A 27210-nucleotide genomic window follows, 5' to 3' on the forward strand; every position below is an offset into this window, starting at 1 on the left:
GCCCCAGGGGAGCGGGGCCCCGAGAGTCCCGGGCAGCTGAGCCCCGCTTCGCCAAGGGCCTCGGGGAGCGGCGCCCCAGCCCGATGCGTCTGCCCCGGCAGCGGCTCGCCGCGGCCCGGCCCCGGGGCAGGGTCTGTGCCCGCGCCGCCGCCGCCCGCCCCGGCGGAGCTCCCCAGTTCCGGTCACGTTGCCGCCTGTTTACGGGCGGCGGGGCCGGGCCGGGCGAGGCGGGGCCGCCGCAGGCAGCGCGGGCAGCGCGGGAGCCGGCGCGGCCCCGGCCCGGCCCCGGCCCCGGCCCCGGCCCCGCCGCCCCATGACGCCCAGCGGGCGCCCCTTGGGGCCCCGCCGCTCCCCCCAGGTAAGGCACCGGCCGCGGGCGGCGGGGCGGGCGGGCCGGGCTGCGGGGCGGGCGGGGTCCCGGGGCTGCGGGCCGGCCCCGCGCAAGTTGCCCGCCGCCCCGCCGTGCCCGTTCTAGGAGTTGCCTCTCCCGGTGCGTGACCCCGCCGGCGCCGTGGTGCCCCGCCGCAGCGGCTGTGCCGGCGCTCGGTCCCCGCGGCCCCCCCGAGCCCGGCGGGCTCTGCCGCCCGCTGCGGAGCGCGGCGCCGGCACCGGGCAGCGCCGCTGCCCAGCCCCAGCGTGCGGGCGGCACCGCGGGTTACCCCGCCGGGAGGAGGATTGGCCCCGGAGCGGCGGGGAGGGCCCGGTTCCGCTGCCGGAGCTGAGCTGGATCCATAGCGAATTCCCTCGGAGCCGGGGGGAGAAAGCACGGACTTGCCTTCAGCCTCCGCAGCCCCCTAACAAGCGTCACCGGGGCTTTTCCTCAGGCGATTGTGCTCGGAGAATTGCAAGAAACAATAATTTATAATCACCATCTGTATTGATTTTATCTGTAAATAGATACTGGCAGATAATGAATAGCAAAGGGCGCTCCAAGTGTAATTCTGCCTCTGCTGAGATCAGGGAAGGTTTCCCACTGACTTTTCCAAGGCCAGGATTTCACCTCTGGTTTCTATTCCTGGCATCACCACTGCCTCTGTGACCTTCTGCAAGTTTCTGAGCTTCCTGCTTGCCTGATTTCCCTACATTTAAAGATACACTAGCTTAGTGGCACTGCTGCAGTTTATATTTGAGCTGTAAATACCAAGCACTATGGATTTCTAGTGTGTATCAGTGATATTCCTGTGTATGTTTCAATGTGATGGAGAAGGGGTTGCTGGCAGCCACAGCAGGACAAATTATCGACCTGTTCCTGCAAACCTCATGACCCCTGACTCCCAGCTAATTTGCCATTTATGGGGAATAATAATCACAGATAAGGGCCAGACCACGGTGCGACCATGGTGTGTGTACAGAGGCACACAGATATGCAATACTGCATCTCCCTTTCAGATGCATGATTGGGATGGAGGGTTTTTCTTGGGTCACACCTTTGGGATTCTGATTTACATTGAACAGCAGACTTAAGCAGAGTTTTGTCCTGGAACCAAACTCTCAATCAACCTGTCTATGCAAAGGAAATCAGCTCTTGATAGACTTGCAACTAAATTGGTCATTGTAGCTGCTCCAAGAGGCTGCTTCAGTCATTTTGGTTTGTGAAATAAGAATTTGATAAACTGGGATGAAATTGTAAATTTCATTGGGGTTTTCCACCAGCACTTTGAAAGAAGTAGCTGAGATCAGGACTCCCAATATTCTTGTGCCAAAGGTCACAGTTGCATAGTGAAAGGACAAGAAGTGTGGAAAAAAAACATGTTTTAGAGGCAAGTGCACAGGAAGGCTCAGCAGTTGAGACCATGCCCACAGTCACTCCCCATGAAGAACTGAAGGGGGCTGAGCCCAGTGCCACCTCATCATTCTGTGCTCAAAATCTTGGGGGATCAGCAAGGGACCCTCGTTCCTGGAAAGCTCTCAGTGGTGGAGCAAAGCCTGTGGATGTCCAGTCCCCAAAACTGGAGAGAGCTGTTTAGCCAGAGCTCTGCAAGGAGCAGGGGCCAGCTCAGGCTGTAGGTGTCACCTTTGAATAGGGGCAAGCCACACTGCTCAGCTGACTGCTGCCTCCTTTGCTGCTGTGTGTGCACATGTACAACTCTCAGAAGCACAAGGGCACAGAGCATCCTTCACGCTAAAGAGGACTACTATCACTTACTCTTGGCTTTTATTATGAATGACATTGTTTTCTAAGGCTGTAACCTCATACGTAACTCATCAAAATCAGAGTACACAGTCACTGTGAGAGCTTCCACCACCGGCCGGCTCGGGATCTTAGAACTAGTCTGGAAAGGAGAAGTAATGGCTACAGCAGCAAGGGAGGGATCAGAGTGGGGGCACCAACTGAGTCCCTACTCGCTGCAGTACAACCATCCTTTTGGGAGCCACTCACCCAGCTGGGGCAGGAGGAGCCAGTGGCAAGGACAGCCCCACTCACCACGCTTTGGGCTCTCCTGCCTGTGGCACGGGGTGAAAGTTCCTGCCATGGTTCACTGCACAGGCTTGTGGTCATCACCATTGTGGGTGTTCTGAAGCCCTGGCGCAGGGAGTTCTGGTGTTACCAGCTGGGAGCTTGTGACCCTGTAAGTGTTAAATCAGCCAGCAGCAGCAGCTAATCCTTATTAACTCCCAACACTGCCCAGGATGAAACTGTGTGAAATGACAGAAGGCACACATCAAACTAAAGGCTTAGGATGCTGCTGCAATCCCACTTGCCTTCAGGAGCATTGGAGGGAGGATACCAGCTGTTGAGAGTTAGGTTCTGAACTCCTTTGGGGTAAAAGGTGGACACTGCCCCAGTGACGCAAATGTTCATCTATTGCCCTCAGGTAAAGTTAGGGACACTCCAACACTGATGTTACTGAAGCCTGAGGAGGAGATTATATCATCCTTAACAGCTCTGGCTCTTGCATCATCACCTGTGAGGCAGAGCTGTGTGACCTGCAGAGGGGACAACACGGCCCTCCCATGGGGCTGCAAATGGTGAACAGAAGAAGCCTCGGGTCCCTGGAATCTCTGGAGAGCTCTTACCCTCACTGCTCTTGGGCAACAGCACAACTGTTTCCATCATTGTCCTCATTTCTAATGAAGGCAGCTCCTGCCCTGCTTGCCTCTGTGTCCCACTCCTGCCTTGCTCCATGCCCTTACTACTGGTGGGAGGTTCATGGCTAAAAAAACAAGGTGCTCGCTCCCTCATGTAGGGCTTCAGATGTTCCTGCCACAAGCTGAGAGCTGCTTCTCAAGAGAAAACATGAAAGTCATGTTGGACAGGCAAGGCTGACTCAAACCCACTAAGGATTTCCCATTGCAATTCTGGAGACAGACTTCTCTTCCCGCATACACAGGTAAATTATGAAGGCTCTTTGCTTCCAAATCAGAGACAACAAACAGATCTCAAGTCCAGATTTTTTTTTTCTTTGACTTTTTTTGCACCTTGAAATCTATCAACTATTTTTACAGGAAAACATTTTCATTAGTTAAAAAAAAAAAAGAGCAATTTCCTACTTAAGGGGAGAAACGAAAGTTCAATGGAAAATTTGCAGCCATTTCTACTAAAGACATTTCTACTAGACAGAACAAAGTGCTTGAAAATAGCAGTATGTCTCCCCTGGGCTTTGGCCAACCTACTTTCTGATGTTTCCTGAGATGAGGAACACAACTCCCATCAAGAAGCTCAGCCCACCATGGCCAGGGCTGGCAGGAGGATGTACCCATGGTGTGGTTTGCATTCCTGGTCTCTGGCAGATGCCAGATAACTCCCATAACTCTTGCACTGGCATCAGGACATATGGCCCTCCGAGGAGGATGGCCTGGCCAGCCCCAGCCCCCTGGCAGAGCTGGGTTTGACACCTTCCATAAGGACAACTACAGGACAATGCACTTCGGATCATTTCCTTACCAGCAGGTTGGGTGCTTAGCTGTCCCAAACCAGCCTGCACCCTACACCTCATCAAATACAGGAGACCTTACTGTAGAGTTGTCACAGATCTACAGAGCAGGAACAAAGCTTTGACCTTGGGGCACTGCCAAGACCACTTACTGAGGGATTGATCTTAAATGCATTCCGGGGGCAGGAATTGCAAAATGCCCTATGTGACCATGCCAGGGGTGCTGGAACAGTGAGCCACAGTGCTCGCTTGGTTCTGCAGTTTCTGTAGAGAGAAAACTGGAGTCAGATGTGGGAAGCAGCTGCCCAGGGACAGGATGATGCACTCTATCCCTCAGGCTTGGGGCACAGCATTTCCCCATAGAATCATTTAGGCTGGAAAAACCTCTCAGGTCGTTGAGTCCAGCCACTCTGCCAGGTTACCTTGTTTTGCTGTAGCTTCCCTCCTTCTGAACTGCGCGTAGGGAGGAAGGACAGATTCCACACACCACAAAATGGTATTTTCTGGGATAAAGGGGCTATTTTTCTCTCTGTGCAGCAGCACAGGTGGGCAGCTTTTGCAGCTGCTTTGCCATGGCCACTGATGACGTAGGGATGGACCCCCAGCCCAGCCAGCTCGGCTGCCTGGCACAGCCTGCCAGCAGCTCTTCTCTGCCAGGTAAATTACCAGGGAAGATGTTCCTTCTCCTGGAAGACAACGTGACTCTCCTAGCCATGCAGTGCTGATCGGGTAAGACAGAGAATACTGTATTTTTCATGTGCTGGATCGCTCGCTGCAGTTGCTGCTGTGTAATGTGGGGCTTGTCAAGTGAGAGCCAAAATCGTCTCTGGTGCAACTCCCACCTGGGGACGACAAGGAGCAATCCTGTCCCAGATGCATCCTACTCAGTGATAAAGTACTTCCTAGGGCCAAATTCAGAACAGACATGCATGCTGTGATGCCAGGGTTCATGCAGCAGGATTTCCTGCCTGTGCAGTCTCAGAGCAGGCAGGACAGGAGCCAGCCCCAGAGGCACTGGAAGGTGAGAGGGCTGAGGCCATTCCCTGGCCATCAGCTGAGCAGGGCTGGCTTTGCCCACAGCCCCAGTCCCCGTGGAGAGGGCTGAGGAGAGAAGGCACCACCCTGCGCCTCTGTGAGGGGCCCTGCCCTTCACAAGGGCTCCGGGGCTGGGGCTCACAAGCCCAGCACACTGCTGCACGTTTGATCACCAGCCATCTCCACGCCCTGCAGGCCTGGACTGTGAATTTGGTTGCGATGGAGACCGTGTCCCTGGAGCACCAGATCCAGAGCGTGCAGCGGCACATCGCTTTCCTGAAGAAGGAGCAGATGGAGCTGCTCCATGACCTGCACCTGGAGATCCTCCGCTTGCAGAAGCACTGCTCAGGTGAGCGCTGGGGCGGCCACGGTGGGTGGGAGCTCACGGAGCTCCTGGGGCAGGAAGGCTCCTGCTGGGGTGCTCACAGAGGTGCTGGGCAGGTCACAGAGGAGGCGAGTGCCAGGCTGCAGCGCGAGGCTCGGCGCCCTGCACAGCTGCCCCCCGCTGCAGCAGGGTCACACTCCCCTCCAGCCACCCCTGCAGCAGTGATGGCTGCCCAGCCTTCTGCCATCACTGGAACTCATTCCAACTTGTGCTGCTGCTCTCATCAATAATTCAGCCATAGCTAATTACTCCTTGTCTTCCAGCCTCCCATTCTCCCAGGTTCCTGGGAAACCAAGAAACGTCTGCACTGATAAAATTGGCTATTTTTCCCCATCCTTTCTGAGCTCTTGGTGTTCTGTTTCATTGTTTTAATGGTTTCATCTATGGCCTCTTCAGGCAGGCAAAACAGTGGGGTTCTCCTGCCTAAATCAAACTTGGGGCTGAAATGAGCCCACTTCACGGGTGATCTCCCCTTCCCACTGTGACCCAAGGACAGCTGTACCTGACCAGAGGGGTCCTGTCCTCATGGGTGAGGTGTGTGCTTCTGCCAGGAGTGCCAGGCAACCCCTGGGCAGTTTTAAGGAGCCTTTCCTGAATTTGAGTGTCAGTATCTGGGGAGCTGTTTGCAGGAGGAGAGTAGAGTCTTTAAGTCAGTTTTTCTTCAATGTGGCCCTGTGGAGCCTTGCCTGCTGCCCTGGCACTGTTGTTTCCGATTTTTTCACTGTCTTCTTCGTCTACCTGAGCTATCCCTGTGGGAAAGGCTCTCCCTCCCACAGAGGTGGTTCTCAGCTGCCTCTCAGGGGTCATGGGGATGGTACTGAAGCAGATCAGCACTCACCTCCCAGCTCCAGCACAGAAACTGGGACCCCAGGCTGTGCATCATCCCTGCACTTGCTCAGCAGGATGATGTCTTTGGAAATAGGCAACTGCTTTGGTTTTCATTTGAAATATATCTGAGACTCCAAACCTATTATTTTAGCTTCAGAAAAATAACACAACAATGGCCATTGATTCCCACCGGGGCAGTCGAGTGTGCTGAACGCTTTCCAGAAACTGCATTACGGTCGCAGGTACTTCTGCCTCCTCACTACAGATTTGTTTCCAAGACAGACAGGCAGAGCAGCCTGAGACAAGGGTTCGGTTTCAGAAGGTGGCAGTGATGAGGATTAGAGTCAACACAAAAGCAGATTAAAAGAAAAATGTAGGGCAAAGATTAACCATTTGAACTCATTTTCCAGGGAAAAAATAGCCTCCAAACAGCTGAATGCTGCTGCTAGCACTCTCTTCCTCTGCTCAGGGCTGTTAGTGGTTGGGTGGGCTGTGATAATTAATTCAAAAGGGACTGTCTGTAAGAGTGCAGGGTAAAGTGAACTCCAGAAGGTCCCTGAGCTGAACTTTGTGACCTAGTGCTGTAGCCTGGGGCTAGACAGCAAGCAGGCAAAGGGCAGCAGAGAGGAGGCAGCATGTTGGGGCTGAGCAGGCAGGTAGGCGCTGCAGCTCCTGAGATTTGGAAGGGATTTGAATGCTCCATGTTGCCCTGGAACAGGGCAGCATCCTTCTGCAGGCACATCGTGCTGGGACGAGGCTGTCCCTGTTTGTGTCACGTGCAGAGGCAGTGATCAGCCTGGAGCAGTAAATTATGAAATGCTTTGGGTGGCAGCTTACACTTTGGTCTATTTTCAATCCATTGCTCTGCTCTTTGTTCTGGTTTACAGCACTGAAAATGGTTCAGCAACTCTTTTAAAAAAAGGAAAGGCAGAGGAGCGTCCCGTGGACAATGTCTTGGCCATGAGACTCCTTAATAACATATAAATTGCCAGTATTGCCTATTTTTAGCTCAGCCTGTGGCTGGTGCTCCAAGATGGCCACACTCCCATGGAGGCTGGGCAGAGATATCACTGCAGCCACAGTGATGTCCAGCGCCCCAAAGAGAGAAGAGGAAGTGATGGGGAGCACAGAATGGGTGGGACACTCCTCCTCAGTCCTGCTGGATTTCTCTTCCAGAGCTCACCCATGACCTGGAAATGAAGGAGCTGGAGGCCCGCCAACAAGGTAAGAGCACAGCTTTGGGCACAGGACAAGGGGGAGCAGGTGTGGTGCAGAAGAGCCTGCGGCCAGAGGGCCCCATCAGCAGGGAGGGCACAGGGACCTTGCCTGAGGGGGCAGTGGGGCTGAGGGCAGACTGGGAAGGCAGGGTGCACAGCCTGCTGGTGCTGCCCGGGAGCCCCGCGGCCGGCAGAGGCTGCTCTGGGGGCAGCCTGGCTCCTCTCCTCCTCTGCCCACAGATGAAACTGGAGCTCCTCCCTGGCGCTGCCTGGGCACGGTCCCTGGCACCGAGCCCCAGCCTGTGCTCTGTCCTCAGTGCCAGGGCAGCCAGTCCCAGGGCGGGTGTGGGCTGCTCTCACTGGGGCCAGCGGGGGTCCTTGGCAGTGCCATGGCTGGCTCCATGGCAATTCCAAACTCCCAGCTCCTCCCTTGGAGCCAGGGTCCCTTCTCTGCACCCCAGGGCTTTGCTGGCAGAGGGCCTGGTGCCCAACCCACCGGCTGCCATCGGGGTGTCACCAGCCACAATGCAGCGAGTCTCATCCACGGTGCCTGCCCATCCTTCAGCCTTTTAGAGCTGCACAATTACTTTGCCACATTTATGGGGCAGCACCTCATTTACGATGCCATCAAATGATTGCTCTTCTAGTGCCATTCATGCAATAATTACTGCCTGCAACTGCCTCCCTAAGACCTCATTATAAAGCTGCAGAATCACTGAGGAGCTGAGGCTGTAAGTGGTTGCCAATCACATCATAAAAAGCAGATTATTGCAGAGGATGGGAGCAGGCCTGGGCAGGCCTGGGAGCGTGGGCAGGTGCCAGCCTGCGCCCTGCCAAGGGCTGGGTGCTGGAGCAGGCAGCCAGGGCTGGGGTCAGGAGTCCTCAGCCCTCCTGCTGCCCACTGAGCTTGGCTCCAGAGCCCCAAGCTGCGAATTCCTCAAGCTGCCTGGCCACCCTGCCCCAGGACAGCATTCCCCAGAACTCACTCCCTCGTCCCAGGATGGTGACTCCTTCCCTGCTGAGAGCAGCCCAATTCCTCTGTAATCGTGGATTAGCATCTCCATCCTGACTGACCAGGCTTTGGAATCCCAAGGCTTGAGGCCAAAAGTTGGGCTGATGGTGTCCCTGCACCATTTCCTTTTCTCTTCCAGCCTGTGTGCTCCCCCATACCCTCTGCACACATTCAAAGTCACTTTTAGGGTGAAAAGCTACTTACCTAAGGAAATTTTAAAACTGCAGCAAGGTAGAGGCAGCAGGTTCCATGGCAACAACATCCTCCACTGAAACTGCCTTTTGCTGTCACCCCGCGTTTGGGTGTTACACATGCCGGGATTCCTGTGCCTGCGCTGGCAGTGAGCCCGTGCTCGGGCAGCTCACAGGGGGTTTTTTCCCGACCTCAAAAGGCACCCAAGCAGCCTCAATGGCACTGCTGGCACAAGCTGGCACCACCGAGTGCTCAGCAGCCCAGTCCAGGCAGGACCAGTACGGCTGAGCCCCTGCTCCCCATCCTGACCCCTCTGTGCCTTGACCCACAGATGTCCTGGACCGTGAGCTGGAGGAGAAGTGCCGGGCGATGGAGGCCCAGCTGCAGGAGAAGGAGAAGGACAACCTGGAGCTGCGCAAGGAGCTGCAGCACAAGGAGACGCTGGTGGCTGCGCTGCGCTCCAGCCTCCGCAGCAAGGAGCGCCGGTTCCTGGAGGAGCTGAAGCGTCGGAGCCACCGCGTCACCATCCTCGACACCGAGCTGCAGAAGCAGACGGAGGCGGCCGCCTACCTCTCGCTGCAGCTGCACGCCACGGCCCAGCGGCTGCCGGGCCCCCGGGCGGGCGGGCGGCCGCCCCCCGAGCAGCCCCCGGCCGAGGCTCGGCCCCGGCGCCGCGGCCACAGGGCGGCCGCCCGGCGCCCGCCCGGGGACGGCGCCAGGGACCCCGCGCCCGAGGAGCACGATGCCATGCCCGACCCGGCGCTGTTCCTCTACACGCCGCGGCCGCACGGCCCGCAGCGCCCGCCGCCGGAGCCCCCGGGCCCGCCCCGAGCCGCGGCCGGCGCCGCCGCGGCCTCCCGGGGCCAGCGGCCCCCCCGGCAGGAGCCGGCGGCCAGGGCCAGGTCGGCCAAGGGCGAGCCCAGCAAGAGGCAGGGCTCCGGTGCCCACGGCGCCCCCCGGGCCCAGGAGTAGGCGGCGAGGGCACGGCGCGGCCCGACCGGCCCGAAAGGCCTGAGCCCGGCGGCACCGGGCGGCGCCGGCCGAGGCTCCTTCCCCATCCCCTCGGTGGAGAGGAAGGGGCGGCCGAAAGCGGAGCCCTGCACGCGCCTCCCGCCCGCCGGCAGCCAGGGAGGGTCCCCGAAAGTCTGAGCCAGGGATGTTACCGGCAATTCTGCGGCACGGGGGAGCATCCAGCACCCGGCTCTGAGGGGGATGCGTCCGAGCGCCTGTCCGGAGCTTGCGAGGAAAAAAGAAAGAAAGAAGAGGAAGCATTTTTGAAATGAGCTTTTCCTGCTGCTGCTGCCCTCAGAGTGGGCGCCGGGTTGCTTTCCCTGGCCCGGGGCGCTGGGAGCGGGCAGAGCAGCAACAGGCGGTGCAGCACATGGCTCGGCCCCGCGGCATGAGCCCAGCCTGGCCATCCCCGGCACAGGGCGCATCGCCCGCGGGGCTCTCCAGAACGCAGGCAGCTGAACGAGGTGGATCCTGCGGGTGACGGAGGGATCCCTTTCCACAAGGACCGCGCTGCGGTGCTGGCCAGGCCCTGTGCCACGCTCCCTGTGCAGCAGTTTGGCTGTCTCCAGCACGGATTTTCCCTCATCGCGGTCGCACGCAGGACTCGGACAAGGCAGCTGGACAAGTGCCGAGATTGGTCGTCCTGCTGGACGCTCTGTGGCTCCTCGGCCGCTGCAGCCGGGCTCCACGTGCTGCTGGAGCAGGGTTGCACCCTGTGCTCTCCTCGGCACCAGCGTTGTGGTTCTCAGTCACATCCACAGCCAGGTCTGGGCTCGCTGCCGAGGGCTGAGCAGCCCCCGGTCCTCTCGCGTTGCCCCCCGTCCTTCCCAGCACAGCGGCCATACACAGCCGCCTTCGCCCCGCTGGGGCAGCCTTGTCCCATTCCCACCAAACTGTCGGCTTTACAGTCCCTCCCTGGGTGTTGTGAAACACCATCAGGAGCGGAGGGCTCTGCCGGCCAGGCAGGGCAAAGGTGACTCTGCTGCGGTGCTGCCGGCCCTGTGCTGCTCAGGGCAGCTCAAGGGGCAGGTTTAACCCTGCTGTGTGCGGCACCGGCCCCTGCCTGCAGCCTCCCGCAGCACCTCACTGCCCCCGCGGCTGGTGTGGGCAGGAGGGAGCTGCAGGGTGACATCAGACCCTATTTCCTTCCAATTCAGTTTGAAACCTCTTGAAAGACATCGCCCTCATAGACTAGCGAGGCTTGGCCTGCCCGCACTCACCCTCAGTGTGCCCATGCAGTCAGAGCTGTCTATTTTTGTAGTTCAATATTTATATACTCTATTAAAATGCTTTATAAGATTGACAGCAGCAGTCGCCAACCAGCTCTTAAGTAAAAACAAACCCCAAAGCATATGAGCTGCACTAGCAGGGCAGAAATTAGTGGCTTTTGTACCTTTTCTTTGGCTGTTATGTAACTAGTCATGCTTTGGAGGGCAAAACCCCTTGTGCTCTCCCAGGGCACCCCTGAGGGTTGGGACTCCCCAGCTGCTCCCATGGTCCCTAACACACCCCTGGGTTTGGGAAAGAGCCCAGCAAAGCCACGCTGGGCAGGGCCCCCCTCACAGTGCTCAGGCAGCAGGCTGGCTTCAAGCCAGGCCCAGGTGTGCAGCTCCTGGGGCATGGAAGCTCTAGTGGGAGATATTTGCAGCCCCCAAGGTATCTGGAGCTGCTGCCTCGGCAGTGCAGAACCCCAGGAGCCCCCAGTTCTCCTTCCAGACGGTCACAGCCGTGGGAGGCTGCAGGGAGCCCGGCAGGGTGCTCACAGGCCATCCCTGCAGAGCTCCACCTGCCCAGGTTGCCCGCACAGGTTGGGCAGGTGCGGGGCAGCACGGGGGCTCTGGTAACGCCCCGCTGGGCTCTGAGCACCGGGAGCAGTTACATGAGGAGAAAAGCCCCGAGCTCCCTGGCAAGGCTGCAGGATGCATCCCGCCTGCTTCCCCCTGCACAGTGACCCAGGCAGGCTCTGCCAGGCCCAGCTCCGGGGGGACCTGGGCGTGCTGGGGCCCTGCTGTCACCCACCCACGGGGGCACGGAGCGGAGGTCTGTGAGGGGAGCAGCCCCAGGGCTCCAGCGGCACAGTTCTGGGAGTGTTGTGCCGGTATTGGCCTCCGGAAATCGCTGTTTCTCTCGGGTTCTGAGAGGTTCTACTGCAGATTTGTCTCTCCTCTGGTAGGGTGAAAGAGGCGATGCCTGTCCCTGTGTGCTCGGCTGTTGCTGCAGCTGTGGAGTGCACAGCTCCTTCCTGTCCTTCCTAGACAATCCAGTATGTTGCATCCTTATTACAAACTTCTTCATGAGATCATGGTGTTTATGACTGAGCATTGAAAAGTGGAGGGAGAAGTATGATCCTTCTCCTGTGTAAATACCTTCCTAGCAATCATCATCCGTAGTGCCTAGTATGTAAATTAAGCAACCCTGTCTGAGCTGCAGGGCCCTTTCCTCTCCACCAGTAATTAGCAGCTTGCTCAAGGAGTTGATCTCATTCCAGTCCCCCGTGCGGGTCCCTCCCCAGCTGGGCAGGTCTGGCAGAGCCGCCTGCAGCGAGGGGAGTTCCCCAAGGGATGGAGAGCCAGCACCCCAGTTCCCCCCTTCATGCCAATGTAATGTGCTTGGAGATGAGTTGTCAGGGTGAGCCCTGCACTTTTCCTTGGGCACATTTGCCTTGGAGCAGGAAGGATCAGCTCTTGCGTGCTGTACCTGCTTCAGTCACTGCTGCTTTTCTTAGGGGGGAGGGAAGCTCTAGAGATACTATATATACACTTATATATATATATATAAATATATATATACACACACACACATACATGCACTTGTTTTGAAGGGAAAACACTGTATGATTGTAATAGAAATAATGTTGAGATAAATTATTTTAACCTTTGTATTTATATAAAATGATCGAAGAGAACAAAAAAAAAAAAAAATCAAAAAGACAGTATTCCTATTTTTTACTGAGAAGGCTGCTGGAGCCACCAGGAGCCTGAGAGCCACTGGGGCCCAGGCAGGGCTTGCCCTCCCGTCCTGGAGTGGGGGGCTCTCGTAGACTCCCCCTCAGCCTGTAAGGTGTAGCAGGGATCTGTAGGTGCAATTAGTCTGTGCTCTGCACTCCTCGGGAGTCCAAAGGGCGCACACAGCTCCGACCCGCGCCGCACACCTGAAAGCACAGACTGAGGAGCACAACCGCCCACACCGATGGAACGGGCAGGGTTTGATGTTCACTTGTAAAGCTTAATGATTAGACTGGAAATGGAAGCATAGCAATAACGCTCGGTTGTTAAACAACGTCTTGTGTGTGTGAGCCACCACGTGCCGAGAGCTGTCTACAGACTAACAGCCGGGCTCCCCTCTGCACCCCCTTCCGCTCTGTAGCTCTGCAGAGGCTTATGGATTTGATGTGTTTGGTTTGCTAATATCTCTTATTATTATTTTTCCTAATGCTATCTGAGAAAGTGCTGTCTCAAATGCACCTTGCAGCAGCTGTGAGGTGAGCAGTGGATGTGGGAAGATGCACCCGCAGCACTCGCTGTGGCAGAGCCAGTCCTGGCAATGGGGTGTGTGCTCCTCTGGACTTGTTCAACCCTGGGCAGATTAGTCAGGAAGTTCTTCTTCTTGACCCTGTTAACTAAAAAGCCATATTTTCTGAATGTGTTTTCTGGGGCTACTCTAAGCACTCCCAGCCGTGTCCTTCCCATCCCCACTAGGCTCCCAGCCTTCCCACTGCTGCATGGCTCTGTGCTGAGACAGTCTGACCTGGGCCAGGCCCAGGAAAGGAAGCTTTCTGTGAATTGCCTTACGGCAGGCCAGGCCAGGTTCATGGCCCACCTGATGGCTGCTCTGGAGGGACTGAGGGGTGCTCTTTCCTAGGTGCCCAGGAGAGGTGGCAGTGGCACAGCAAGAAACATCCTGCCTGAAGTGGCTGGAGCCAGCAGTGTGAAGGGATTGCTTTGCTTTTCCCAAGTTCTCCCCAGGCTCTCCGCACTGGGAAGGTAAATCAGCAGCACAATAAGGGACTTTCATTGTTGGGGGTTAGGTGAACCTTTCAAAGTCCTTGTGTACAGCCTTGTGAACTGGCTCCTGCTGCCCCAATGAAGCCACACCATCCTGCCTTTCCTGGAACAGCAGCCCTCATGTCCCAGCAGCCCCGATGAGCCAGTCTAGCCGTAGTGACGCTGCAGCCGCCTCGCTGCACGCCTGTTCTTGTCACCCTCTTGCACTGCCGGCGCCTGGCTGCCAACAGCACAGGAGAGAACTCCCTTATGCCTCTGGGTTGCCCCATGCAGGCATCTGAGATCTGTGGATGAGATCAGCAGTGCCGAGTGCTGGCTGGGTGAGCAGGAGGAGCTCAGGATCGATGAGCACAGCAGCTGTGGGGGAGCCACCAGACACCACGGCCAGTTAAAGCACAAGGATCAAAGCACTGTGTGCCCTCACCATCAGAGCTGCCCTTTGCTCCCCAGGGCCCCATTTCTGCCTCTGTGTCCTCCTTGCCAGCTCTGGCCCTGCAGGGACGCTGCTGTCCCAGCCCCATGGAGGGATGGTGCCTCTGGGCAGGACACAGAGGGTGGCACTCGGTACTGCCACCACATCCAACCCCTTCCTCTCACCCTCCCTCTCCTCCCACCTTCGGGCAGGAACAGGGGTGAAGCTGCCGGGGTGTGTGAGAGGTGCACCCAACCCACACCCAAACGGTGCCTGGTCCTCCCTGGCCAGGGTGTGGTTATGCCTCCTGGCTCTTCCCGATAGATTTCAGTCATCTTGCAGCTTCCAAGAAAGCTCCTCTTTCCTGTTGCAATTATCGCAGGAATTAGACTACCAGGCCCTGGGAATGCCCCAAATCTTTGCATGTCTGAAGCAGCAGACCCTTTGTGCCCAGGTGCTGTGGGTACAGCACTGAGCTGCAGCCCCCTCGGCCCACAAGGATGAGCCCTGTCTGTAAGGTCACTGTCACCTCAGTGGGGTGGGGACATCACCTCTGTCTGGCCAGAGCTGTGCCAGGACCCCTGGGAGGGCTCAGGCAGAGAGATGAGGAAGGCAGCCCTTCTGGTCTCAGCTCCCCCGGTCCCAGAGCAGCTGTGGTTTCGCTGGAGCAAAAATATTGTCCTTGGCTGAGTTTGCGAAGCTGAGTGAGAACAGTAAATGCCTGTGCCTCGTGCTGGGGAGCGCCGCCGCAGAGGGACAGATGCCAAAGCTTTGAGACTGCTCTGCTTCATTTGAATGTTCATTTTGCTACATGTCACCATTTTTTGCCAGGATGATATTCTTGTCAACTTTGCTTTTTAACCAAGTGCTTTTCAGAATGTGTTAACACTCAGAGACTAGAGTATGGAGCTGTACTTTAGAAGTTGTTGTAATACTCCTTTTTCTTAATAAAGAGAATGAAATCTGCAGGGTGGTACTGTCCTACCCCAGAATGCAGGACCTCCAGCCACAAACCAGAAGCATCTCTGTCTCTGTCCCAGGACTGTCTCCTACCTCACTCCCCCAGAGCTCTTCCTCAGAGGGACAGCCCAGTTCTGACAGGGGGCCTGCAGGGAGAGAGGGGGATCATGATCAGGATCTGGAGGAATGGCTTCCCACTGCCAGAGGGCAGGGTTAGATGGGATGTTGGGAAGGAATTGTTCCCTGTCAGGCTGGGGAGAGCCTGGGACAGAGAAGCTGGGGCTGTCCCATTCTTGGAAGTGTTCAAGGCCAGACTGGACAGTGACACAGAGAAATGGGAAATAAATTCTCCAATGAGTTTCTTTGGTTAGAAAGTTGACATTATTCAGCGCCGGGTACATGAGGGATTGTTCCACCTAACATGTATGGCAATTATCAAAACTTTTAACAATTTATACATTTTAGCAAACAAAGGAATTAGTGTGCATTGGCTACAAATTACATAGTTCTCTCATTAATTAGTATTCGTTATTGGTTCCCCGCTTCCCATGCTGATTAGTCTTTCTCTTCTTTTGGATCGGTTGATTTCTAGCATAAGTGGTCTCTGGGTTGGTGGCCACAGACCCTCCCTACGAGAATTACCTTCTACCCATTTGGAGCTGATTTCAGCACAATCACTGAGTCAGTTTTATTAGTTATTCCTTATCTTGGGAGTCCTGCCAAATGTCCTTGTGGCCCATAAATTCTGCACTCTTTGTGTCCATTATTAGTGGTAATATCCTTCTTCCCAAGCTATGTTAACTTCCTCCCCCAGGTCTTAGATCACTGAATCATGTCAAGCCCCAAAGTTTGTTTTTCTAACACATGGACATCACTTACAGCTTGCTTGTTAGCTACTATGTGTTTCATGGATTAAATATCCCTTCTTGTTGGTTAGGCTTGAAAGTTACAAAGATCAAGCGTTAAATAACATCCTTTGTTTGGTTAGAATTTTTGTTTTGATTGGAATTTTCATTCTTTTTGTTGTTGTTAGTTTTGTTTGGTTTGGTTTTTGTTTGTTTGTTTGTTTGTTTGTTTTACCTATCACCAACCATTATTTGTTACAATTAAAGATTTTCCCAACCTTTCCCGGCACGGCTGCAGACTCCTGTTTAAAGAAATAGAACCTGTTGGGTACAGCGGGGCTTGGAGCGGTCTGCACTGTGGGAAGGTGTCCGTGCCCACGGCAGGGAGTGGAACCGGGGGTCCCTTCCAGCCCAAACCCCGCTCTCCTCTGCCCCGCGAACGCCCCGAGCCGTGCCCGTGTCCGTGCCCGTGCCCGTGTCCGTGCCCGTGCCCGTGTCCGTGTCCGTGCCCGTGTCCGTGTCCGTGCCCGTGTCCGTGCCCGTGCCCGTGCCCGTGTCCGTGTCCGTGCCCGCCCGGCGGGGCGGACAGACCCGCACAGCCCGCTCCCGGCTGTGCCCCCCGGGCGCGGGGTCACGCCGCTCACGGTGACCTTGCGGCCCCGGGCAGGACGCAGGGGGCCGGTGACCTTCCCCGGGGTTTGGGGGGGTCTCTCCGGGCCGTACCCCGAGTGCCGCGGGGCGGAGCGGGGCCGAGCCCGGCCCGGCGCGGCGGGCGGTGCGCGCGGGCGCGGCCCCTTTAAGGCGCTGCCGGCGCGCGGGGGTTGGGCCCTGGCGGGCGCCGTAGCGGCGGCGGGGCCGCACCACGTGGGCGGGCGGACGGCGCTGTCCTTCGGCGGGCCCATGGTCATCCGAGCGGGCGAGATGCCGCCGGCCGCCGTGCCGGCCGCGCAGGGCGCCGAGCAGCAGCACCCGGCACCCCGCGCCAGCCGGCCCGCCGAGACGCAGCAGCGCCCCGGTAAGGAACCGGGCCGGGGCCTGCGGCGGCAGCGCGGGCCGGGCTGCGGCGCCGGGGATGCCCGTCCCGAGGATGCCCGAAGCAGCGGTGCGAGCCCGCCGCTCCCTCTCCGGCGCTGGGGCTCTTAGCGCCCGCCGGAAAGGTCGCGAGGGTCTGCGGGAGCGGGGCCGGGGCCGCGGAGGGGACGCGGGCCGGTTCCGGCAGCTCGGGCGGCTCGTCCTATGCGGGGCCGGCCCGGCGGAGCGTCCCGGGCGCGCCCCGCCGCGGGGCCGTGCGCCCACGGCCGGGGGCTCCGTTCCTGCGGGGGAGCCGTGCCGGGGCCCCGCGCGCCCCGGGAAGGCTCCTGGCGGCCCTGAGGCCGCACTGGCTGCCGGGGCCGGAGGCCGCAGCGGGGCCGGGCCGCGCGGTTCCGGGTGCCGTCCCGTGCCGCAGCGGGGCCGGGCCGGGGCCGGGGCCCGGGGGAGCCGCGGGGTCAGGCGGGGCCCCGGGCCTGGGCGGGCCCGTCCCGGCGCAGTGGGAGCCCCGGGCCCGGTGAAGGTCACCTTCATGGGGCCGCTCCACCGCGCGGCCGCGGGGGGGCCCGTGCCGGGAGTGCCCGTGCCGGGAGTGCCCGTGCCCGGCCCGCGGGGAGCGGCCCGGCCCCGTGGGCCGCTCCCGGGAGCCCGTGGGCGGCGGCGGCGCGGGCAGCGGGAGCGGAGCCCTTTCCGGGCACCGCGTGGCGCTGCCCGCGGACGGACACGCGGGTCCCGGGGGTGGCGGGCAGCAGAGGGCTGAGTCCTTCTGCAAGTTCGGGCTGCGGCCGCCACTGACATGTTAGAAAATACTCATGAGCGAGAGCTTTCCTGGAAAGGGCAGAGGCTCGTTCGACATCTCAGCTGGAAATTGCAGGTTTAACTAGTTACTTGCTGGCTGTTCTTGCGCTGTGCTGGAGCCTGAGTGGCTCAGGCCGGGCTCAGGGACAGTGTGCAGCTCCATGTCCTCACTGCTCTCGGCGCCAGCTCCAGGGCTGGCACCGACCCTGAGATGCCTCCACCTGCCCTGGGTTTGCTCCGTTTGGTGTTTGTACTTTCAAGAACTTAGGAGCCTGAGCACCCATCTCAGACTCAGCTCTTTTCTCTGGTCTCTAAAGCAAAAGGCGTGTAAGCAGCATGGCTTGTGGCCGGCCTTCGTCCCAAGGCACGTGAATCCCCTGACTGACCCACACCTTGCTTCCATCCCCCGCTGGTTTTATGGTATTAAGGTGGATTTTTGAAGTTTGTCACCTGAAGCAAAGTTCACTGGTGTTTGGTAGTGGAGCAGGTTGGTTGCAGTTCAGGAGTGGGAAGCTCAGTGCTCATAGTCTCCCCCTCTCTCCTGCGCTGGATTTTGAAGCAAGCATCACGCCTGCAGTGCCAGCAACCGGGTTAAAAAGTTATGCAGTGTAATCTCTGCCTCTCCAGCCACAATTGGTTGCTGAGAGAGGATGGAAGGTGGAAAAATCCTTTGTGTGTTTCAGCACTGCACGTGGAATCTGGGGAGGAGTAGAGGAAGGTCTCACCTGCGAGCAGGGCCAGTCTGGCCACCTTGGCATTGGCCTCACAAGATCTGGCTCCCAGGCTCTGGTGTTCCCACTGCTTGTGTGCCCTGCAGAACACCCCTGTAGGCAGGCCCTGGCTGTGTCTGGGGGCAGCTCTCGGTACCTGGAGCCATGAGCAGGCTGCGAGTGGGCTCCTGGCTGCAGAAACACCCCCCCCAGCTGTGCCAGGCACCCGGGCTTGTGTGCTGGGCTCTGTGCCCGACGAGAGGGCTGATGGCTGCTGCTCTCTTCCACCAGCCTGGAAACTGTTGAGGCTGCTCTGACCTCCTGAGTGCAGAAACTCAAAAGCATGGACAGTTGGGGTTCCTGTAATGATTTCTGATGGGCTCAGTTTTGGGTTGTTACCTTTGCTATCAGCTGGTGTTTCTTGGATTGATTTTATTCTCTGCCTTAGAATAAGTTTCTCACGTACAAGTTAGCAGTGTTTCTAGCTACTGTAAAACGCCTTTCAACCTTGCCTTGCCCAAATCTGTTTTCTCCTGGCTCAGTCCCTCTGTCCCCGAGCTCCCCAGACAGCCCCGCTTTCAGATGCGTCTTCCGTTAGAGCAGCAGAGAATGCAGGTGTTAATGGAAAACTGCTGTGGAGGCAAGTGTAGCTGTGCGTTAGCAACAAGGTCAGAAGGCTGAGTCTTAATCTGGGGATGTGCTATCGCTGTCTGTTGCCCAACCTTGGAGGTTCACTGGTGTTTTGGAAAGGACTGAATTGCTGGCAGTTGGGGTTTTTAATACGCGGCTCTAGCAGGCTTGGGGGGGACAGTCAGAGGAAAGTTGTGCAGGAGAAATCTGATCACTGGTACGAGGTTAAGGAGAGGAAAGGAGTGGGATAACACCCCATCTGCATGGCAAGATGAGGGATGGGAACCCGAGGGGATCGTGTTCGGGGCGGCTCTGTCAGTGGGATTAGAGCTGAGCTCCCACTGGAAGCTCTCCGCTCTGCCTGAGCAGCCTTGTTCCTGGGTTTCCCAGCCGAAAAGTGGAAGTAAGTAGGTCAGGAACACGCGCTGAGATAAATCCACCTGCAGACTCGGAACTGCCTTGTGCACAGTAAAACCAGCACCATGTTGCAGAGTCCTGTGTTTATCTTCTTTGTCTGTACGTGACTAAACTTGGCAGCACACCCCTCTTCTGGCACAGCTTCCCAGCACTTGCTTTACTTTCCTGCATTGTGCTCCATTGGTTGTGCTGGAAAGTTGTTATTTCTAGAAGCTTTACAGGTCTGAAGTTCATGCATTTTTTTATTTGCATTTGAGAAGCAATGCCAGTCCTTGGGGCAGTGCTTGGACAGTGTGCCAAAGATGAAAACCAGCACGTGGTTCCTCCTGTGGTGGCATTGGCTGTCACTTTTGGCAGTAGGTCAGGTTTTTGCCATAGTAGCAAGGCTCTCTCAGGATTAGCTGTCGGTTGGCATGTTTTTCTAAAAAAGCATTTCCTTAGTTTGTCTTTCACTTGAAAGTCTCTACTACAAGCCGTTGAAGAGGTTCAGAGAGGTTGTATGTAGTTATGTCCAATGATATAAAACTGCAGGATCGTGAATCTTGCCCAGAGCTTCAGCGGGTTGGATTCAGCGGGAGACTAGCCCTGCTTCCCAGGCAGCCAGCCTCCTGCCCTTGGGGTTGGATGAGACTGGGAATGGTAATGTGGGTCCTGGCTGTTAGCAGGCCGTGCTGTGCTGAGTACCCTGCATGCTCTGTCTTTGCTGTTGGTGTCCCTGGAGGTTCAGCTGCAGGTTGGGCTGTGGTGCCAGCTGGGGTCAGGGCACTGTGCAGGCCTGGGTGGGTCACTCGGTGTGCCTGGCAGAGGGGTTCCTGTGGGGCTGCAGCTTTCCCAGGCTGCTGCTTGCAGCACTCTTGCAGAGCTGCGGGAGCAGCGCCCGCTCCTGTCCCCTGAGCCGTGTGGGGCCCGAGTGGCCACAGGTGCCCTGCAGGGCAGCTGGAGCTGCTGAGGCCATCACAGCTGTCAGACCTCCCCTGCAGAACCTGCCCAGAGAACAACAGGTTGGTTCCCTGCTCTTGCTGACCCAGGAGCTTTCTGAAACGAAGGTATGCACAAGAGTAAAGCACAGGACTTGGAGGATTGTCAGCTGGTTCTTGGTTTCTGTCTGAAATACAATTCCTTCCTTCGGCTCTCTTGAAATTTGAGAAACATGCTCTTCCTGACACAGTTAATGTTTTTGTTGGTGCTGGTCTTTGCACTTTGCATTAGTCCTACTCTTTGTGCCTGATTTCTGTGATGTTTGAATTGCGTGTTATTGTAGCAGGGTCACCCAGACAGCCGGTTTCAAGGCTAGGTTCATGAAAAGTTTTGGCCAGATAGAAAGTTTACAAATGAGTTTAAACGTAAATCTCCCAGATGTGGGAGAGTGCAGAGTGGGTAGCTCAGGGTGCCAGATGCAAAGCACAAGGCATTTCAGCACCTGTAAGTGCCCAAGCCAGCAGCTGTGGGACCCTGCGGATACCCTGGGGCTTGGCCCTGCCCAGAGCACTGCAGGCTGCAGCCTCACCATGTTCTACTCTCTCTGAGCCAGTCTCAGTGGTGTGAAGCTGCTGAGAAATAAATGCAGAGCTTGCACCTCTGCCCACAGATGTCTTACAACCAATTTGAGTTTAATGATGGCAGTAGAGCAGCTCTAATGTTTCACTGTGGGCTCTTATTAAAAGAAGTCCTTGTTGCACCTAATGTGGGAAGTTCCTGGGAAGCTGTGGTTTCCACAGGGGAGGCAGAGGGAGGCACCTCCACATGTCTCCCATTTTCTCTGATGGGATGTCCTGCAGAAATGTTTTCATTAGGGCCATCTCTGGAGCTAATGCCTATTCATTTAGTAAATTTATTTGGACTCATTAAACTATTTATTTTGCTTCATTTATTATTCAGCTAAAATTTAATTTGCATTTGCTGTACTGACACCAGCCTTCACAGGTTAGAGCTAACACATACACTCTTGTGAGCTCACATACATGTGTGAGCTTGCTTTGGCTGTAGTCGAAGAAATGCAGCTCAACTTCATGATGCCTGACCAGGTACTTCTAGGAAATTCCTCCTCTTCCCAGAGGTCTCTTCCTAAGGAGGAAGAGTTGAAGCTATCAGTACATATGAAGTCCTTCAAAAATCACAAATCACAAGAAAAACACAATGTTCGTGTGATCTCGAAGTCGGTGCTGGCTCATGGCACTGAGGGGTACCCAGCTGTGAGGCTCCAGAGCTCGGAGGCCTGTCCTGTGCCAAAGGAGTGATCCCTGGATGATGCCAGTGATGGAGGGTGAGGAGCCCGCGGCTGTGGCACAGCCTCGCTGGAGGCGAGCAGTGGCCTGCTTGGCCACAACCTCCCTGGGCCGTCTGGTGCTTGGAGAAAGCTCCAGCTCCATAATCCCTGCTTCGGTTGCCATGGTTTTCTTTAAGTAGCATGGAGACAGGAGAGGTGTTTGGGGATTGTGTGTGTGGTTTTGTGGTTTGTTGGTGTTTTATATGTCAGAGCTGCATGAGAGGAGAGAAAATTCGTCTAGAAACTACTGACTGGTTCACTGCCTGAATGCTTTGTGCTCGCCTGCTTAGTATGGATGGCTGTGCTGGGCCCGGGCGTGCCATAGTAACTGCCCTCGCCTTGTAATTCAATGCATCTCACTTGCTCGGGTTTGGCACAGCGCTCGTCCCAGGCTGCACTGGTGTGGCACTCGAGATCGGGCTATTAATAACCGCCCGGCCCGGCCGGCATCCCCCGAGTGCTGGGAAGCCGTGTGAGCCCGGCTGTGCTCGGGACGGGAGAGCGGAGCCGCAGCTGCGGGAGCTGCTCCGTGCCCGGCGAGGCAGCTGGGGACAGGGCCGGAGGTGGGCCGTGCAAGAAGGTCACCAGGCAGTACTTTGGGGAGACTGCTGCAAGCCCAGCATCCAGTTCTGAGCACACGGGACGTAGGATCCTGCGCCTGTGTCCTGCCACACTGGGGCCACACAGGCATTCTCGTTGGAGAAAGCACCCGATTGCAAGAAGGCAGTGGAGGGCACGGGCTGCGCGTGGGACTGTGCCTTGTGGGGACTTCAGTGTATGTGTGGAACACAGCTGACCGTTCTGATCCGGTGCTGCACGACCCAGGCATGGGAAACAGCCTTTTTGCAAACTGCTGCAGGCAAGTCACCGACCTCCTCTTCCAGCCACGCAGCTCTGGCTCACCTGACGAGAGGTCGCCCCTCTTGCCAAAGTCTCCCACAAGCTGCACTGCCGTCCCGGAGATGCCAGATACTGCCCAATGTGCTGGGCTGTATCCAGACATCATCCCCAGTGAGGCAGTGACTGGAAGCCTGCAGAAGGGCACTGGATGCATCCAAGACCTTTCTGAGACCAAGGACAAAGAAGGAATGATGACAGTTTGTGATAAGAGCGGTTTGAGACCTGGTGTTGGCACGGTTGGTCTGCTCCAGCAGACAGAGGCATCCCATGCAGTGACTGTCCTTCCAGCCGACCTTGGGGACAGGCCGGCAGGGCTGGTTGATCATGCTCAGTCACTTGAGGCCTGCCAGAGCTGTGTGAAACTTGAGGACAGCAGCTTAGCCCACAGATCCTGCCGCCGGGAGGAGCACGTGGCAGCAGCTGACTGCAGAGAGAGCCCTGGAGCGCAATCCGCTGGCCAGGGCCACGGCGAGGGGCGAGCGGCCGTGCGCCTGCACGCAGCCTTGGTGGCTCCAGACAGCGTGCTCAAGGGCAGAGCTCCTGCTCCCTCCCCAGGGAGCCCTGGGACACCCTCCGCTGCTCTGCCATCAAGTGCCAGGAAAACACTGCCAGCTCAAAGTGCACTTGTGCTGCCTGTTCTCCCTGGTGAACCTAAGGCTCAGAACACAAGTCCTGGTTTTGTGACAGAGCCTGCTGCCTGCCCCAGCAGAAGGTCAAGCTGCGATGCTGATTCCCAGGTCCAGGTTCTGCCCTCAAAGCAGCAGCAGAAGAAGAAGAAGAAGAAAAAGAAGCTTCCTCTCCCAGGTGCTCTGTCCTGCTGCATGGAGCCACCACACCGTATGCCCCTCACAGGGGTGGGTGGCTGTGTGTGCCTGTGGGATGGGGCAGAACAAAGGAGAGGGGAGGGGTGCAGAGGTGGTGTTTTAACTTCACAGGTGAAGGAGGAAGGTGACAAGGTATCTCACCTGGGTGTGTACCACAGAGGGACCTGTCAGTGCCTTGTTTGTGTCAGCAAAGCAAACTTAAGGGGATTTTGCTTGTCTTTTTCTCAATTCATAAGCTAAATCCCTCTTTCGTTTGTGACTGCAAACGTGGTCCTTGTAAAGGATGGGAGTGGATCTGTGCAGCCCAGCCTGCAGCAGCTTGGGTGGAAGTGTGCAGCTGTGAGGGACCAGCACAGGGAGCCTTTGGCTTCCTTCAGCTGTGTGCAGGTTGAGGACAGGCCTGAGCTGCAGGGGTGGAGCAGCTCCATCAGCTGTGCTGAGGATGGAATGTTCCTTCTCTTCCTTCACCCAGTGCATTATTGCAGTGCAGTGAGGACAGTGGGCCCCAGCCAGCTGGCCCCTCAAAATGGCACTGGAGCTGATAATAGAAAATAAATTCCAAAAGTTGTTGCTGGTAAAGTAGGGGGTTTAATTTTTAGTTTTGTCTCTCTTAAGAATTTCTCCAGTTACTAAATGTAGGGAAGGAAACTCCCCACGACAGACCTGTCCCTGTAGGACCAGGCTTACTCCCAGCAACGTAGTGTCGCTGACTTTTGGATCCGATAATCTTTGAAAAGGATTTGTGTCTGACTTTGGTTTAGAAGATTTGTTTGAACGTAAATCAGTTATTAACTAACTCTTCCCAGGATCTGTGCTGTCTGTCGCTGTCTGCAGCCAGCAGGTTTTGGGTTCAGGTGTGCGCCCTCCCTCATGCCAGGATCTTTGCAGGGGTTTCCCAGGTGCCACTGCCACAGCCTGGCTGTAAATAGGAAGCATGATTAAAGTAGGCCCTGTCACCTTGGCGTGTGAACTCCTTGTCCAGGCACAGAGATGAAACTAATCCTGCGCCTGATCCTTTGTGCCAGGTGAGAGCGCAGACAGGCAGGTGCGGGTCGCTGCCCCGGTGCGGTGGTGCCCAGCCCTGCTCTGCTCTGCTCTGTGTGTGTGCAGGGATCGCTGCGCTGTGCTTGGGGCAGCAGTGAGAACATTGTGTTCATGCTGTTCTCACCGTGAGAACACTGCCAGCCAGCACAGGCCAGAGCTCAGCAGCCTCTGCCGCACCTCGGGTAGGAGCTGCGGCTTGAGTGCAGGAGGAGGGTCCTTGCTGGGGCACAGGCACACATCCCTTGGAATGACAGGGGAGGCCAGAGGTCACAGCCTTTGGTCAAGACCACAAACCTGCGTGTTGAGGCCGACGTGACCCGGCAGGGATCTCCATCTGCAGCAGGACCAGGGTGGTAAGTGGGAGGAGCGCCGGGTTTGCCCCCGGAGCGGGTGGAACCGCTTCCCTGTGACTCAGACACCTTCCGTGAGCCATCTGGGGTGCAGCGAGAGCCAGCAGCCAGACGCAGCTGCCCGCCTGTTTGGGGCTTGAAGTGAGAGCAAGGAGTGGGAGAGAGGTCTCTGCAGGTGTCCCTAAGGTGTTCCTGTGCCTCGTCCTGCAGTCTCAAGTAGGCTGAAATCCTGTGGAATGCATGAGTGCCCCGTGATGTACCTCCCTCTGTGCCAGCGCTGCTGAGGCTGCGGCACAGTCGGGCTGCAGCGGGTGGGAGGAACCAGTGACCCACTTTAAGGCAGGTGGGTGCAGCTCTGCTTCCCTCGGGGAGCACATCAGGTGAGTCAGCGCCCAGCTGGCAGCACGGCCTCCAGGCCAGCTCGTGCTTCCTTGAAACATACCCATTCTATACAGCACCTCTCTGGAAAGCCTTGGCTGGCTCACATCCAAGGGTTAACCTGCTGCACAGCAGATCTTTCTCAGTCCAGACTTAACTTTCATTTCTAAACCCAAGACTGGGTTGTCTGGAGCTAGATCCTCTAGCATAAGGAGACATGAAGGTGTTGCCTGTACATGTCTTTTGTCACAAAGTGCAGAGCTGTGCCAGCCCTGCCCTCACTCAAGTGAGGAAAAGAGGGATGGAAGGTGTGAACGTGTGTTGTATTTCTGCAGACCAGGAGCAGTATTCTGATTTCTGAAACACTAGGTAGTTTGGGGATCTTACACCACTGAGCAGTAAAAAGCAGAAGTGTGGTCCTGGCTGGTGACTTTCCCTTGCTGTGTACAGATTTTCCTGTCTCATTTGGCTTTGCTGCTGAAGGTGTTTGCTGTTCTCCAGACTGACGTGTGCATGGATTGCAGTGCCAGCCTTCCTTTCAGCCAAATTCCGTCTCCTTTCTGGCTACCACAGCAGGAACAGAAGTTGAGTGATCCTGCCCTGCTTGGGTGGGCAGGGGCTGGGCTGTGCCTGGCTCAGGCACCTGGCAGGTCATCCTGTCTGCAGTACCAGTAGCCCCAGGTGTAGCATTTCCCTGGTGGCTTGTCTGCACTCCCTCCAGATCCCCACGTGTTCAGGCAGCCCAGGAGTATGGCTGTGCTGGCTGCAGGGTGTGATGAGGGGCTTTCCCCAGCCCTTTGGGCATGGTGTGGTTTTTCTGAAACCACATCTCTTGAGGCACTCTTGCATGGAGCTTTTCTTCCTCCTTTCTAGCATGACAGCAGCTTGCTGGAGCCAGAGCCAGGCCTCTCGTCTGACTTGCCCGTGGCTTCATCTGTCAAAGAAATGAGCAGCAAGTGCTGGGCACATATGCACAGTGACAGGGAACATGGGCAGCAGCCGCTGAGCTGCTGAAGGCAGCCGAGGCTGCGTGAGGTAGCTCTGCTACCTGCTGCCTTTCAGAATGGGTCTGCTCTCATTGCGTTTTTGCCCTTTTCACTGTGTCAGCCCTGACAGTCATTTCTGAGGGTTTGTTGTTGGCAGTCGTTGTCTGAGGCAGGGACATGACCCTCCAGGGGTGCTTTTGCAGGGCTTGTTGCTGCAGCCACATGTTGTGCTCCAGAGGTGTGCAGGGGGATATGGTGTTGCCATCCCTTTTTGGGTTATCGTGAAGGCTGGATGACTTCTCTGGGCTGCAGGAGCAATTGGGGCTGATAGAGAATAACTGGATGTGACAGCTGTAAGTCCTCAAGCCACAGCACCAGTCTATGAGGTGAGGGAGGCTGAGCTGCCATTTCCCCTGGAGTGGGGATTGCTGGAAGGTGAGGATGAGGAGAGACACCTGCCAGATGGAGCTGGCTGCAGGGCTGCAGCCTCGATGCATTAGCCTGGCTTGCAGCTGTCCTGATCCTGTGCAGCCTTTCAGAAAGGCTGTATCTGCTGCCTGGGAAAGCACCTCACCTGCTCCATCCGTGCTGCCTGCAAGTGGGTGTCTGAGAGCACCAAGCTGGCACTGCTGTGTGTGACCTTGGGGTGCAGCTGGGTGTGCTGGGCCAGCCCTGCTGGGAGCACAGCCTGAGGGACACGATGCCAGGTGTTCTCCAGCACCCAGTGCCCTGGATGTGCAGGGTGGGGTGGGGTGCTTGGGGCACCAGCCTGGCATGCTGGGGGCAAGGGGTACTCTGCCATCTTCTAGAGTTGTTATCAGCAGCTCTTTCCACTCTTCCAACTTCTCCTGGCAGCCCCTTAGTCCTCTTTAGTGTGGTCCCCAGCCTGGTTCAGAGGATGTAGGCTCCTGTAGGAGACTGGCAGCTTCCTAGATCTTATCAGCTCTCTGACGGTATCCAGCTCATTGGAAAAGAAAACAAACCATTGCAGAGCTGTGAGGTGGGTGCAGAGAGCTCCCCAGCCCTGTGACGCATCTGTCTAAATGAGCACTTAAAATGTCGTCACCATTTTCTTGAATAAAAGTGCTTAGGCTCAGCCTCG

General features: G+C 56.9%; 2 protein-coding genes across 3 annotated transcripts in view; both read left to right on the forward strand.

Moving 5' to 3' along the window:
* The first annotated feature begins 224 nt into the window (after positions 1 to 224).
* On the forward strand, positions 225 to 15995 carry CCDC92B (coiled-coil domain containing 92B). Its single transcript, XM_084218871.1, has 4 exons — positions 225 to 358; positions 5106 to 5259; positions 7300 to 7347; positions 8876 to 15995. The coding sequence occupies exons 1-4, from the start codon at positions 314 to 316 to the stop codon at positions 9514 to 9516; spliced, it is 888 nt and encodes a 295-aa protein (XP_084074997.1). The 5' UTR covers positions 225 to 313; the 3' UTR covers positions 9517 to 15995.
* A 640-nt stretch (positions 15996 to 16635) lies between these two features.
* The window catches only part of CLUH (clustered mitochondria homolog), a 32534-nt gene continuing 21959 nt past the window's right edge, over positions 16636 to 27210 (forward strand). The window contains exon 1 of one of the 2 annotated variants that reach the window (XM_084219313.1): positions 16636 to 16791. In XM_084219313.1, coding sequence (XP_084075439.1) covers positions 16677 to 16791 — 115 coding nt within the window. In that variant the 5' untranslated portion in view covers positions 16636 to 16676. Of the gene's footprint in view, positions 16792 to 22099; positions 23331 to 27210 lie in introns of those variants that run through there. The other variant, XM_084219312.1, reaches the window with a different exon arrangement.

The sequence above is a fragment of the Fringilla coelebs genome (genome assembly GCF_963513975.1).
Source record: "Fringilla coelebs genome assembly, chromosome: 20".
Classification (NCBI taxonomy): domain Eukaryota; kingdom Metazoa; phylum Chordata; class Aves; order Passeriformes; family Fringillidae; genus Fringilla; species Fringilla coelebs.

Excerpts from the sequence above, each read along its gene's own strand:
- CCDC92B (XM_084218871.1), top strand. The coding sequence starts at position 314 with ATGACGCCCAGCGGGCGCCCCTTGGGGCCCCGCCGCTCCCCCCAG. Across the intron at positions 359-5,105 it reads GGCCCCGCCGCTCCCCCCAG|GCCTGGACTGTGAATTTGGT; the intron begins GTAAGGCACCGG and ends CACGCCCTGCAG. Across the intron at positions 5,260-7,299 it reads CTTGCAGAAGCACTGCTCAG|AGCTCACCCATGACCTGGAA; the intron begins GTGAGCGCTGGG and ends TTTCTCTTCCAG.